The sequence below is a fragment of the Notothenia rossii genome (assembly GCF_949606895.1).
Source record: "Notothenia rossii genome assembly, chromosome: 5".
Classification (NCBI taxonomy): Eukaryota; Metazoa; Chordata; class Actinopteri; order Perciformes; family Nototheniidae; genus Notothenia; species Notothenia rossii.
In genome coordinates, this window is record NC_136903.1 from 12,889,028 (window position 1) to 12,905,184 (window position 16,157).

Sequence of the window (16,157 nt, forward strand, 5' to 3'; positions counted from 1 at the left end):
ATTAAAAAAAACATTGTATTTTAGAAGAAAAAAAAGAAAATTAAGTACACACACACACACACACACACACACACACACACACACACACACACACACACACACACACACACACACACACACACACACACACACACACACACACACACACACACACACACACACACACATTCATTCACACAATGACTGTTGAACATCACAAAACTACACTTTCAAATAAGGAAGACCATGGAGGTGAATCATCAAGTCTGAACAAAAGCTGCTTTTTGTGAACTTCTGAAAGCTGGTATTTAATGTGATTCACAGAAAGCTGCGTGTTGCCAAGGCTGACGCTGAAAAATAAACAACCCTCGACCCCCTGGTGACGGAAGAAAATAATGAGTAATGTCTCACCCGTAGATGTGTGGGGAAAGCAGTGGTGGAATATTACTTGGTACATTTTCTCAAGTACTTAAGTTAAATATTTGCATCGTTTATACCTTTACTCCTCTACATCTCAGACATAAATAAGGTGCTTTTTTTAATAAGTGTATTTTGTAAGACAAGATAACAATGTGAACTTAGTAAAGAAGAAACCAAGATGTTGAGTATCAGAAATGGTTCCTCTGCTCAGAGATTTTATGTTTAGTCTGATTACATCTTTTTTTAATGTTTTTTTTTTTTTATCCCTGCCGAGTCGATGCACAACTGTTGACTGGGGTCAGTGCCAGAAACACTTTTTAAGAGCAATGCGCTCATGGTATAGACGTGGCGCAAACATCTTAGTTCCCACTCTTTTCCCTCACCCTATCTTAAGGGAGTGCATGTTCGTACTGTAGACACGTTGTGCCTCTCCACCTCTGTTCCTTACTTCTTACTTGCTACCCCTTTCCCTCAACCTATCCTAAGGGAGTCCATGTACGTAGACACGTTAGTTTAGCTGCTATAGGCTTAGACTGTCGGGGGACACTTTACTTCTTCCTTCTGTCTGTCTGTACCAGTGTACTCTCATGTTCCGAATAACCCAGCTTCCCCCAAATTTCTTTTTGGTGTCTATCTACCCCGGGATCCTGAGTCGAGGTCCTGAGTCGTGGTCCATAATCCTGAGTCCTGGATCCTGAATCCTGAGTCCTGGATCCTGTGTCCTGGATCCTTTATCCTGAGTTCTGGATTTGAGTCCTGGACTTCGAGTCGTTGCTGAACCCATTGCTGCGGTCCTGCCTGACTCTCATCATACTACTTCCCTGATGGCTCCCACAGGATTGTTGACACACTCGTGGATTCATCTTCTTATTATAGACACATGCATTTCCAAACATTTGGTCTACCTACTGTACGCTGTAAAATGTATTATCTCTTCGATTTATACACGGCATCTATTGCACGTCTGTCCCTCATGGGAGAGGGATCCCTCCTCTGTTGCTCTCCCTGAGGTTTCTCCCATGTTCCCCTTTAAACTGTGGGGTTTTCTCCGGAAGTTTTTCCTTGTACGATGTGAGGGTCTAAGGACAGAGGGTGTCGTATTGGCATACTGATATTCTTTACAAACTGTGAAGTCCACTGAGACAAATGTAACATTTGTGATATTGGGCTATATAAATAAACATTGATTGATTAATGTAACTGTAAGGGAATACAGTTACATTTTTTGGTATCCTGATTATGTAATCCCGTTACACGTAATCCATTACTCCCCAAGCCTGCTTACAAGCATATACAATATGTCGGCCTACATTGAAGTCGGTGGTTCAGCAGAAGCTATAAAAAGATTTTAGCAGTCTGATTTTGTCACAACATTACAGTCTCTTTAGTAGGGATGGTTTCCATTTTGGATCCGGTTGCAAAGTTGTTACTAATATGGATGCAGAGAGGCGACCTGCATGTGCCCTCTGAGAACATTAAAGTCCTCGTCTGTCATTTCAGTTTCAGTGAAGCTCGCATACTGACAGCAGTGACATTAGAGAGAGCCGTTAGCTGAGATAAGAGAGGGCTGGGATAGTCGTGCTGACCTTTCAAAAATCAGGTCACAACCTTTGACCTTTTAACAGGATTCCCAGCATGAGCCTGTGCATCCAATGAGAGCAGGAAGCACGGGTGGAATGTAGGGAAGAACATTTACTAAGTATTGTACTCGAGTACAATTCTCAGGTACTTGTACTTTACCTGAGTATTTTAGTTACATCATACTACTGCTCCATTACATTCTATAAGCCAATATTGTACTTTTTACTGCGCTACATGTACTGTTTATGGGGTTGTATTGTTTTTATTTAAGTTTTTTGTTAAAGGCTTGTTAAACACTTGGTGTTACCTTTTGTGTAGCAAAAGTGCTATATAAATAAAGACGATTTATGAGGAGCTTTAGTTACTTTACAAATTCAGATTACTAATTTATGCAAAATATAAATCAACAAATAAATATTTATATATAATCTTGGGGTCAAAACATCCATTAGCAGTATAGAAAGCAGTTTTATTAGCTCCACTTTTACCAGCTGTGATTAATGCATCGATAATCTTAATCCAGTAATTTCATATAAGTGATTTTAAAATTAGCCATTACGCCCAAGGAACATTCTCACTCTTTGCAAAACCCCAGAAAGAATAACAGGGCCCCTTTAAGTATTGCTACTTTCACTAAGGTATCAAATCTGGGTTACTTCCTCCACTACTGACTGGAACTAATGCTGGGAAGTGAAGTTACTTAGTTACAGTATATTTTACAGAGTTTAATATTTTAACAAATTAAGTGCATATTATTAAAGATTTGAAGATGAAAAGATTTGATGGCAACTACAGTACCTGCTAATATGGATTTATTTTTCTCTTTCAGACATTGCAGAGCAGACTTGTTTCTTCTGACTCACCTGCTCCCACAAATGTCAAACCGCAGCATTCGTTGAGAGTCTGATGTCTCTGTTTGATGTTTCCACTTTGCTTAAAACCTACTTCATCCACCATCTGCAACACGTAACACATTCATCAAATATCTTTATTAGAGCATTTATCGGACTGCAAGCAAGAAGATGTGCTTTTATGCCGTAGTGCAGCAGGAGAGGCTATTCAAAGTTAGCACAATTTGTTTGTGTTACTTTTGAACCTGTGTTTTTTCTCTGAAGCCTTTCTGCCTGTGTGTCGGCACATTCCTCATTCAACTCACAGCCGCTCACCCACTCACTCCATCTTAGTCTCCTCGGCGTGTTTACTGCTTTGTGTTCACTTTATCCCCGCTTTTAACTGCATAACGTGTCTTTTTGTTGCTGGTACACACACAGACCCACAGCATGTTACACAACGTCACATTGAGAGCAGCAGCCTCAGTGTGTGCTCTCACCTTCCTGTTGGCAGAACGGTACATAACAGCGGCTTTGAATCACTCGAGGATGTCAAACATGGTACAGTATGTGAATTTTCACAACCCTTGTAAGGAGAATATTGACAGATTTACGCTTGAGGTGAGGGTGTGTGTGTGTGTGTGTGTGTGTGTGTGTGTGTGTGTGTGTGTGTGTGTGTGTGTGTGTGTGTGTGTGTGTGTGTGTGTGTGTGTGTGTGTGTGTGTGTGTGTGTGTGTGTGTGTGTGTGTGTGTGTGTGTGTGTGGGTGGGTGGGTGGGCGGGCGGGCGGGCGGGCGGGCGGGCGGGCGGGCGGGCGTGCGTGTGTGTGTGTTCTCCATGGATCGCCACCTTGTGTGTTCCAATGAACCTAAGAGCGATGCCGTCGGGAGCTTTTTAGCTCCTGGTAGGGTCACCCATGGCGGTAAGGTCGAGAGGGAGGTCCCAGACAAAGTGCGATCCAAAGACCTCAACGGCGGAAGTGGCGAAGGATGATACTCTAAGTCACAACGGCACTGAAGGCGGATGAAGACTGCAACAGAGGGTGGTCTCCATTCGTCATGGATTCCATGCCATTGGATTCAGGCCCCTCTCTGCCAAGGACCGTGTGGTGGCTGCAGGCGCATCAGTCTCCCCACATTAAAAGACGTCACGCGCAGGCGTCCTCCCGAAGGGAACCTACCCATTTTACATCCTGGAAGACAAAGTCCTGTGGCGTTGAGGAAGTGGTAACGGGGGCAGGACAGTGAAGTCTGGTAGTTCCTAGTCACAACCTGGCACACAGGCGATGGGTGTTTGATTCAGTCGCTAAGCTCTTGGACTGAGGCAGATAGAGCTTCTCGGCAGCTGCACCCATGACTGAGCAGCCCCTATTCAGGGTCCACTCTGCTCACCCCAGTAGGGGAGGGGGTTAGAAAAGTTACCCCAAACATAGCCTGCCTCACAAAATCCTGTCTGGAATACCGCATCCAGAGGGATCACCATTACGCTCTCAGAAACAAAAAATAAAATAAAAACATTTACGTATTGGAGCCTGGAATGTGCGGACCCTCACGGACAACCAAGCCAGCGATCGACCTGAAAGGCGAACTGCCATCATCTCCAGAGAGCTAAGGAAGTTCCAGATCGACATTGCAGCGCTCTCCGAGACCTGACTGGCTGATGAAGGGCAGCTGAAGGAGGAAAAAGGCGGATACACTTTCTTTTGGAAAGGAAAGCCTGCAAATGAGCCACGAATCCATGGTGTGGGTTTTGCTATTAAGAACTGCCTCATCAACCACCTCCATGAACTCCCTGTGGGCATCAACGAGCGCCTAATGACCAGCGTTATTAGTGCCTACGCCCCAACGCTTGATACACAGGATGAAGTAAAGGAGGCCTTCTATGCTGACCTGGACAAAACTCTATCTGAAGTCCCCAAGGAGGACAAGTTAATCCTGCTTGGAGATTTCAATGCCAGAGTGGGACGAAACCACCACCTATGGAGAGGCACGCTGGGGAGAGAAGGGGTTGGAAACACAAACTCCAATGGCATACTACTGCTAACCAAGTGCTCAGAGCACAACCTGGACATCACCAACACACTTTTCCATCAAAAAAACAAGTTCAAAACATCATGGATGCATCCTCGCTCCAAACTATGGCATCTCATTGACTACGTCATTGTCCGCTCCAAAGACCGCCGTGATGTTCTTAACACCAGAGCAATGACCAGTGCAGACGACTGCTGGACTGACCACCGCCTCATTCGCTCCATCATGTCTATCCGCTTAATGCGGAAAAGAAGGATGCAGAAAAGACAGAGCCGGCCAAAGCTTAACATCGACCTGTTGGGTGACACCACCTAGCTGCAGGATGCTCTTAGCGCAGCCTTGCCCAAACAGTATCCGGAGGATACTGAAAAACACTGGAGCACACTTTCTACTGCCATCATGAACTCCTGCAAAAACATCCTTGGTCAAAAAAAGCTGAGACATCAAGACTGGTATGATGAGAATGACACAGAGATTCAGCAACTCATTGACATCAAGCGGCAAACTTTTATCAACTGGCAAAATAACATCCACTGCAAGGTGAAAAGAGCAGCCCATGCCAAAGCGAAGGCAGCCGTCCAAACGAAAGTTAGGAAACTGAAGAACCAGTGGTGGACAAAGAAGGCAATGGAGATCCAGCAGTTTGCCGACTCTGGTGATACAAGAGGATTCTTTGATGCCACAAGAGCGTATGGTCCCAGCTATCGCCGCCTAACCCCCCTTCGCTCTAAAGATGGGCTCTTGCTTCTGAAGGACAAGGATACAATAGCAAACAGGTGGAAAGAGCACAATAAGGACCTCTTAAACAGGGACACCATTCCTGAGATGGAGGCTCTTGACCAACTCCCTCAACAGCCCATAGTTGAAAGCATGGGAGAACAACCCAGCTTGGGTGAGGTGAAGGATGCCATTAAGAATATGAAAAACAACAAGGCTGCTGGGCCCGACGGCATCCCAGCAGAAGTCCTGAAGAAAGGCGGACCTGATCTTCTTAAGCACATCCATGCCCTGCTTCTCAAAATCTGGGAAGAAGAGGAAATCCCTGCTCATCTTAGGGATGCCTTAATTGTCTCCATATTTAAGAAGGGAGACAGGGCAGACTGCGGAAATTACCGTGGCATTTCTCTCTTGTCCACCATAGGGAAAGCCCTAGCTCGGGTGTTGGCCAACAGACTCACCCCCCTGTCAGAAAGCATCCTTCCTGAGTCTCAGAGTGGATTTCGCCCAAACAGAGGCACTCCAGACATGATTTTCACTACTCGCCAACTGCAAGAAAAATGCAGAGAACAAAATCAACCATTATACATGGCCTTCATCGACCTCACCAAAGCCTTCGACTCAGTGAGCCGTCAGGCCCTCTGGCTGGTACTGGCAAATTGGCAGCCCAGAAAAATAGGTCCGGGTACTGAGACTGCTGCATGACAATATGTCAGCCACGGTATTCAGTGGCAGTGGAGACGAAACTGAACCCTTCCGGGTCGACACAGGAGTCAAACAAGGATGTGTCATCGCTCCAACGCTATTCTCCATCTTTGTTGCTGCTATCCTACATCTCACAAGCAAGCATCTGCCCCTGGGAGTCAACATAATGTACAGAACTGACGGCCAACTCCTCAACATCAACCATTTCAGGGCTAAAGGTCAAACCACCACCATATCGATCATGGAGCTGCAGTATGCGGACGACAACGCCCTTGTAGCCCTCTCAGAAGAGGACCTACAGGGTATCCTATCAACCTTTGCGAAACAGCTTGGTCTAGCCATCAACATAAAAAAGACCCAAATCCTCCACCAACCACCACCAAACAGCAGTACGCCTGTCCTACCCCCAAACATCTCCATTGACAACATCAGAATGGAAAATGTGGACCACTTCCCATACCTTGGCAGCCTCCTATCATCAAAAGCTGTTATTGAGGATGAAATACACCATCGCCTCAGCTGTGCCAGTGGAGCTTTCTCAAGGCTAAGGAAGAGAGTCTTTGAGAACCGTGACCTCCAAGCAAAGACCAAAATCTTGGTCTATAAAGCTGTGGTGCTCCCCACTCTTCTGTATGGATCAGAAGCCTGGACCACATACAGCAGGCACTTAAAGGCACTTGAGGCATACCATCAGAGATCCCTCCGAAAAATCCTTAGGATTAGCTGGGAGGATCGGCGCACTAACAGTAGCATCCTGGAGGAGGCTGACATTCCCACCATCACTGCCACCATTGCCCAAAACCAGCTCAGATGGACTGGCCATGTTTTCCGCATGCCTGACTCTCGCCTCCCAAAACAAGTCCTTTATTCCCAACTTGCTAAAGGGAAACGGGCCCCTGGAGGCCAAAAGAAGAGGTACAAAGATAACATAAAAACAAACCTAAAGAAGTGCCACATAGACCTAAAAGCTTGGGAAGACTTGGCAACAGACAGGGCGACCTGGAGAAACCTTGTCCGTGAGGGTGCTGCACTATACAATGATGACCTCTGCCATGCTGCACAAGACAAGCGCAAACTCAGGAAGGAGAGAGCAACCACCAAACAGGTCCAACCCAAACCCTCCACCACTACATTCCCATGTCCTCACTGCACAAGGATAATCGGGTCCAGAATTGGCCTCTATGCCCACCTGAAGACCCTCAAGGACCAAGACGGAGGACAGTCATACTCGACTACGAGTGACCGCCGATGATGATGGTGTGTGTGTGTGTGTGTGTGTGTGTGTGTGTGTGTGTGTGTGTGTGTGTGTGTGTGTGTGTGTGTGTGTGTGTGTGTGTGTGTGTGTGTGTGTGTGTGTGTGTGTGTGTGTGTGTGTGTGTGTGTGTGTGTGTGTGTGTGTGTGTGTGTGTGTGTGTGTGTGTGTGTGTGTGTTAGAGCTCCATGCTGCCCTGTGGTTCCTGCTGCAGACTCCAGCAGAGAAGTTAACAGCTGCTGGCTGCCATAAAAACATCCAGGCTGTCATTAACATTCGCTCCCTGTCAATTAAACTGAACATGAAAAAGTGATCGAGAGTCATTTCCCCCATCACTACATTTACCTAAAACAAGAGGACATATGTCATTGTGATTGTACTGTACAAAGTGAATTGGATTATTACAATACAGTGCCTGTTTATGGTCAGGATGGGGATCAAGAGACATTATCGCTTTATTTCACAAATTATTTAGAGCTTGGACTTTTTTACGTTGTTAATATGAGGCTTTGTTTGGTCGTTGTCGAGCATATTAGTTTTTTTTTTACTAGTTATGTGCTTTATGGTTTGTAATGTTTTTGTTGAGGTCTATACTTTTTCAAGGCACTTTTGTGCAAGATGATTTATTTTACTGGCAAAAATATTGAATTCACATCAATTCACTTAGATTCAATTAACTTAAAAAAAACATTGAATTCTGAAAATGTTCAGAACTAACTTATAGACACATGTTTGTAATCTTATCACCAATGTGGATTGAACGATATGACTTCCATTGTGGCATAAAAGTAAGGAATTGAGTGTAAGTAAACCTCTGCTGCAACAAGTTCTTGTATAAGGAGTCACGGATGCCATCAATTAACACAAACACACAACAAACACACACCTGGTCGGCTGACCAGACCTCTGTCCAAACTGTGAACTCACCATTAATCTCATCCTGAGACTTTGAGGCTCGTCTGCTGCGTTTTCTGAAGAAGGTTGCTGCATCTGCCTCTTTCATGAAGATCTTCTTCATTGAACCTGCGGTGGGGAGCAGCAGGGGGTTCAGCTCACAACACAAAGAGATAAAGAGAGGGGATGAAGAACAGGTGCAGCGCCTCACCTTTAGGCTCTTTAACGTTGCCTTTGCTGCCGGGCACAGCTGCAGAGTCGGCCTCTGGAGACACTGGGGCAGAGGGAAACACATAAAGGGTTACAATGATTACAACACAGAGAATCTAGACTCACATTCTTACCCCTGCATTAAAAATACAGACAGATTTCATCACATTGATTCTCCTGCATCAGACTCACAGGAAAGTGCCACAAGCACAGCGACGAGGGCCAGCAGGGTTGCATACGTCCAGGACATCTTCAGCTTTGTGTCTGAATGTGTGGAGAGAAATGAGTAATGTGGCAAACCACGATGAGAGGTGGGTTTTTGAGGGAGGTGAGGGAGGGAGCCTGGAGGAATATTGACTGCTGGACAGAGGAGAGGGAGGGAGTGACCTGAGCATCTGATAAAGCTGAATTCAAGAAAAAGCAGACAGAAAGGGGCTGAAGGTTAATTAAAAGTTGGTGTGTGCTCTTTTAACCACTCATTTTTAAAGTACAAGTGGCCTGTGAGGGTCTATTTCTTAAGTCATAGAAGAGAAAACGTATAGGCTTTGCTGTAGAAATTACCCTACAGGCTAAATATGCAAGACTTGTCGGATTGATACCCGCACAAAAGAAATTCGATGACTTAAAACAAAAACAGACGTTTCTGGAAAATAAATACAAAAACAAACCGAGGCCCAGGGTTGAAGGGGTTTTCTTGCCAAATGTCTCCTTTGCAGATGCAGCTGAAAGAGGCCCCTCAACAAGGCCGCTCTCTCTGCTCCTTGCATAATGTCTTGTCGGAAAGTATGCAGACTTCTGTTTGCTAGAGTTTTTTTACACACCTGAATTCTGGCTGTGCACCAGAAAATACTGAATGTTATAATTGTTTTGTGGGGGAATCAACGATGGAGCAGGATTGTTGCTCAGGGAAGTGAGAGGAAATCGGAAGGAGCGTTTCAAAATTCGGTCGTGAGTTTATTCAGGTAAGTGCTGAAAGCATATTGAGGATGACAAATCATAAGTAAATAAGGACATTGAATTCAAGAAAGAGGCTGTGAGTTTTAAATTCAGGGAAAAAGCTACACAGTGTTATTGTGTTTATTTTCCCCGCACAAAACCTATAAAGTCAAAATAACATGTGTTTTTTAAAATAAATTAAACTACTCTTTAATGTTTTAAATAAGCTTAATGAATGAAAAAGTATCACTTCTTCCGTGTAATTGTGACGTGATTTCTCATTATTTTCAGAAGGCTCCACCTAAACCAAGAATAACAGTAACATCTGTTGTTATTATTACAGATTATTATAATCATTATAATTATTTATGCATGAATATGTATGTTACCAAAGCTGGTTAAAGTGCAGCATTAATTACTTTGTATGGGTAGCGTGGGGATTTTAAACCAGGATAAACTAAACATTATTAATCCAAACCTGCAAAGTAAAGGTAGGCTATTAATTAAATGTAGTGGAGTCAAAGTACACGATTTGCCTCTGAATTGTAGTGGAGTAGAAGTACAAAGTAACACTAAATTGAAATATTCAAGTCAAGTAGCCTACCTCAAAATTGTACTTAAACTCAGTAGCCTACTAAATTACTTTACCCCTGCATTCCTCCACTGATTAGTGGCCCAGGTTTATTTTTGTTTAAAGGCAGCATTTCCTCCACTAAGAGCCGCTGTGGGCCCGCTGTCTCCGGGCCTCTCTGCCTCTCCTCGCTGCGGCAGTAGGGGGCTCTGTTTCCCGCAGACACCTCGATGACACGGCGGTGTGGCAGCGTCAGCAGGCAGAGGACACACTTGGATCAACCAGTAATCACCATCGTCACTCACACTGCCATGGTCGAAAAAACCAACAACAGCGCTTCCTATTTTTTTTACCGGGAGTGAAACTTTAAAAGGCTGGAAAACAGACATGCTGCTAGACGCCATAACCCCGAGGATATAGGCGACATTAAAGAGCGGAAAGTAGCCTCCACCACACCGAAGCCACAAAGAAGGTTCTTTTTTTTCACGCTCGGAGGGAAAGACGGCATCCGGCCTGAGAAGAAGCTCCGAGGTCGGGGACTCCGGTCGGAGCAACGCTCATCGTTTCTGGTGAGAGTCGCACACATTTTCAGTTTAGTTTCTATGAATTTACCGATGGGTTTAGCCCCTGGTTATACCCGAGGTGATCTAAGAAACATTCACACCGCCCTGCGTTGACTCTAAACGGGCTTAACAATGTTTACTTCACATCCCTCACAGTGTGTGTGTGAATGCAGTCGTTTGTCCCATTCAGCGTTGAATGGCCGCATTTAACTAAAAAACAAAATGTGAGGTTAAAAACATGCTGCAGACATGAATAGTAAAGTCAGTTAAGACTGGTAAATGCTTCACTATGTGTGTCCTCATGGTTGCACGTTTGTGTCAGGTTTGTAGTTAAATACACAGCAATTAAAAAGAACTGGTTATTTGTCGGTACATTCTGTGAGGTTTGCTTGTAAGAGGGGAGGGCTTTGCTGCTCTGCGTGTATCGTCTTGCATAGATGTCACCAAAACATTCACTGACCCATATTTTAAAGATGGATTGTTTTCCAGACCATATTTTTTCTCACTTGGAAAGCACCGTGCAAACTGTACCAGCCTCTGATCTCTCTCTCTCTCTCTCTCTCTCTCTCTCTCTCTCTCTCTCTCTCTCTCTCTCTCTCTCTCTCTCTCTCTCTCTCTCTCTCTCTCTCTCTCTCTCTCTCTCTCTCTCTCATACACAGTCAGTATTAACAGCTTTAAGCCTTCTCAGCTGTTTGTGGGAAGGCCAGCAGCAGACATGGGAAACAGTTTAAGAGACACTTCTGCAACTTCTAGGAATTTCACCTCAGCTTTCATTGAATTCCCGTACTTATCTCTTCTTCCTGACCTAACCTGCGAACTGTGTGTGGATTAATGGTGGATGTGAAGTTGGCAGGATGTCCATAAAGGAAGACATCATTGTTCTGGAGGGGGAGGGATGCTCATGGCAAACTCCCGAGGAAGTTCATTTTAGTGTAAAAACACCCAGGAGCCTATGTGGTTATACATTAGTTGCCACATTTATTGTTCTCGTGTTGTTAACACTTTTGTACAAATACTTAGAAAGCTGGTAAATCTTCTGTGTTGTGCAACTATGTTACATTGTTGTGCATATGGGACCAAACTCTTCATATTTGTACAATAGTGACTTTAAGAGTTATGTTTTTTACCTTTTCATTATAGCATGATCAGAAACCAAAAGTGGGAAGACATATCAATAACTTTTTCTTATTGTCATATTAATTATTTTGCAGAATAGTTTCCTCTATTGATTAATTCGGTTTTTTTTCAATTATCAGAATTTCCTTAAGCCCAACTTTAAGTCATCACAAGTCCAAAAACGAAATATTCTGTTTACCTTCAGACTAAGAAAACCACTTGAAAAGACTTAAAACCAGTATGTTTTTTGCCATTTTACTTAAAAAACATTACTTATCTATAATTTTAACACATTTCTGATTATCTGTTGATCAACTAATGGATTAATAAACTCATGTTTCAGCCAATGTTACAAGTTTAAAAACAAATATTAGATTCTGCTGATATTCAGAAATTGGTAATATTGAATATTGTCACCCTGCCTATACATTTGATCAGAAAATACATGCTCTTACACTAATTTGTTTTTGTTTACTAGTGCAATACCTGTAAAAAAAAACGTCATTATACAAGTCAAGAAGATAAGTGGTTTTCTACAGACCCCTTTGTTTCTTTAGCTAAACCAAACTCCAAAAATGTAAAGGCACAACACGCCTAAATAAATACCTTGGAAAATATATTTCAAACCAGAAACATTGTGATAATTTAAGCTGGAAGGAAAGCTTTATACACTTTCTGTACTATGGAAACATTGTGGTCAGTATAAAAACATCTTGAGGTTTCATAATCATTCTTGTCAGTCTTTACAGTTTATATGGTTCTCATATAGAAAGAGCCATCAGAGCACTTCCTGTCATTGAATAGGTTTCAGTTTTACAGACGCCGTTGAGCTTCCTCGATGTGCATCATGTATCTTCAGGAGGTGTGTCAGTGTTATGGGCTGAAAATACCTCGTGGTATCCTGGTACCTGCAGGATGGCATCGGGCTGTTGGGGGACAGTGTGCCCGTGTGTTGGTTTGACGTGGGGTCGTTCCCTTGGTGAGGGCCTTGGGGATGGTGGTGGCAGGGAAACCTGACACGCTGTCAAACAGCTGTAGCCACGCGGTGCTGATCCCTCGAGTTCCAGTGCAGATCAGATGATAGGCTAGTATGGGTGTGTGTGAGAATGTGTGTGGGAGCATACACATGAGTGTGTCTTTGCCAGGGATCCATTCTCTATTCAACACACAATCATACACATTGATTTTAAATCCAGACATCAAAGACTTTTTTTGGGCAATTTAAGCAAGGTGTGTCTAGCACTGTGTGCGATCTCTGGCTGTTTGTTTGAGAGCTCATGTTTAAGCGGCAGGCCAGGACAGCTGGCTGAAGGTTAATGTGTCACTGCTCTCTGGAGAGCAGCTGCTATGTCACAGGCACCACTCCTTTCTATAGATAGCCGTGAATACCAACTCTTCCTCTTTACTTTGCTGCATTAACACAAGAACTCTGGCCCCGGCATGCAGCTCAGGCCTCTCACATGCGGTCGCCCCACAAAACAAATGCTGTGGCTTGCAAGTTTGTCCGCCTCCACTCCCTGAATCCCTATCTCCGTTTGAATCTGGGAAGTAAAGACTCCTGCAGCCTCAGAGCCAGCTGGCCAGAGAACCTGTTTGATCAAGTTTTACTGTAATACCTTGCACCACATATCTGGATCGCCATCTGATCTATTAATGTCTGAAACAGGTGAGGGACAAATATTGCCCTTTTTACCGTCATTCTTGGCAGGATCTGCGGGAGCTGTCTGAACACTTCTGTCTGGTCTTTATTTGGAAGCAGACACACACACACACAACTTTTATCCAAAACAACATTATTACAGCCAGCACTGCTTCACATATTTTAAAAATGTACCGCAGTGTTCATAATTAAGTTCTTACTGGTTTAACAAAATACCATGTTTAATCCATGGCTTAGGTTTTTAATTAGCTGAATTTAGAAACCCTCAGGCCCACTCTACCTGGGCTCAGTAGGTTTTTCTAATCAGGGATTGAGAAAGGAGACCAATGTTCAACAGCTAAAAATAAGATCCTCCGTAATGAAATCTGTCCATTCTCCATTTAATTCAAAGCGTTGTGTGTGTCGCAGCACTCACAAGGGGATAAGAAAAGGGTTTCCTCAATACATTTTTTAAATTCAAATGGAGTTATCAATTCAATATTAGTTGATAAAGGATTAATTAATAACAATTTTGATAATCAATCATCCCGAATATTAGCTTCTCAAATGTCACGATTAGCTTTGTTTTCGTTTCAATAAAATTAATATCTTTTGTGTTTTCTGACTTTAGGCTCTTAAATATATAAGTAGTTTTTAATAAGTTAAATCTGATTACTATTATTCAATTTGTAAATTTGAAAAAAGTCATGCAGCCATAACAAGATACCAGCTTTACTCTCTGCAGGGTTTTCACCAAAGTGTAAGAATCAACTGTGCCTGGCAGACAGACTGAATTTATTACAAAGGCGGCTGAGAGCCGTTCGTGTTTGCAGTTTGATACTGAAACTGATATTCTGATAACCCCGTCCTGCCGCCTGCCCTCAGATAGCCGCCTGGCCTGTTGCTCCCCCTCTCACAGCCATGAAAAGCTATCAGGAGCTGCTGGGGGTGCAGAGGAGGGGGGCTAATTGTCGCTCTCTCTGATGCTAATGTGATGCTCACAATCGTACGCCAGGTGACTTGACTCAAATCAGATGATTATTTCCATAATGAGCCAAACAAGCGTGTGATAATCATGCTGCTTTTTATCCAGAGTAAATTAGGAGAATCAATCTTAATATATGTTTTTATGAGGAGAGAATAACACAATCTATTAGTGGTAAACCTTCCAGGGCCTTTTCTGAAAATGTTTTATTTGATCCTCCTCATTGTATCCGCAAATTATTCCAAACACAAAACCTTTTGAGCATTTACAAAAAAGACAGTTGTTTTGCATTGTAGTAACACAAGTGTGCTGCCTGCCAGATGATATCAGGCTCTTTCTGGCGATCTCAGCTGTGTCAACAGCGCTTATCTGCCACAATCATGCAGGCTTTTTATCCCATTCATAAGCTTTTATCATGTGAAGTATAAGTGGTGCTTTAAATGGATCGTTTCATATGAATAGTCTAATTTCAAGCTATTCATCACATTTTTTTTTTATTTCAGAATTTGCCCACACAAATATGTGAGCGTACATTTATTTATAAAATGAAATAGTCAAAGTAATTTTTCTGTGTATTTAAATAATTAAAATGTATTAATAGAGCACTTCGAAAGGAAGTCCAAAGTGTCGCTGCTAGAAAAATCAGACGGCATTATCTCTGTGGACCGATCCAAAGCCTCTGGTCTTGATTGCAAATTCTCTGTCCCTCTTAGTTTCCAGCGTTAAAGACATAGAAGACCTCTACAAGGATATGATCATTTGCAAAGGCTCATAAGGGATTAAAAGGTATCAGAGTCTGGAGCCAGGTTGGGAAGAGCTGTAAAGGTAATCAAAAGGACCTTGAAATCAATCTTAAAACAAACAGGGAGCCACTGTAAAGAAGCTAAAACTGGTGTGTATCTGGTTCTGGTTTACCCAGGATTCATGGGTCATTTATTGTCAATAAGCAACAAAGGGTTGCTCAACCAAAATGCAGTTGTAGCTTAGTCCATTATGCTAAGCAAGACATCATGACAAAACAAACAGAACAAAGAGTAGTGCATTCCTGTAGGTCTAGTACTTTGGTGGAATTTGCATTTAAAGGAATGTAAACGGCAGTAACAAAAACACTGGTCTCAGGGAGATAACATAACCTACATTTTGACTTAACAATTCAAACTCGGGGAAACAATTCCCATCCATTGTGACGTTTTCACACCATTCATTGAAACATAGTGTCCGCATCATCTAATATCATGTCCTGCGGTCGCTCCTCAAGTGCAACAGCGTGATCTGGAGTCCTGATGGAGCCAGAGGCCTGTACTACGAAGCAGGATTTTCGCTTAGCGAGGTAACTTCAGGGTAAACTCTGGGTTTCCGGTCCTACGACGCTGGTTCTCTTCTTACCGGGGTAGATCTCCATGGTAACTTATGCTGAATGGTAAACCTGCTCCGGAGCAGGTTTGGTTCCAGGATAAGAGATCAACTCAGTGAAAGCACTGCCTGCTGACCAATCAGAGCTCAGAGCTATCAAGTCATATTACAGGATAAAGGAAAGAAAAACTGCCGTTGCAGGAAAGACGGCCGGCAAAAATCAACTGACTGTTTGAATGTGAAAATTAATATAATACCATCTTCAGAGCAATCTGACTAATATAACATTAGCGTTAAGAAAGCTTACTTAAATATCTGCCACAACATAAGTAACCGGATCAGACTAACATTGCATACAGTCCGCAGCACTGTGAGTG

The 16,157-nt window shown here is 43.3% G+C and overlaps 1 protein-coding gene across 1 annotated transcript in view; it reads right to left on the reverse strand.

Annotated features, from left to right (window-relative positions):
- LOC307041671 (putative cartilage matrix-associated protein) overlaps nt 1–13,331 on the reverse strand; it is a 15,855-nt gene extending 2,524 nt beyond the window's left edge. The window contains exons 1-4 of the mRNA XM_079685138.1: nt 12,694–13,331; nt 8,810–8,881; nt 8,619–8,681; nt 8,441–8,536 (exon numbers count right to left, since the gene is read on the reverse strand). Of these exons, the coding sequence (XP_079541264.1) occupies nt 8,441–8,536; nt 8,619–8,681; nt 8,810–8,881; nt 12,694–13,003 (541 nt within the window). The 5' untranslated portion in view covers nt 13,004–13,331. The remainder of the gene's footprint in view (nt 1–8,440; nt 8,537–8,618; nt 8,682–8,809; nt 8,882–12,693) is intronic.
- Nucleotides 13,332–16,157: the final 2,826 nt, after the last annotated feature.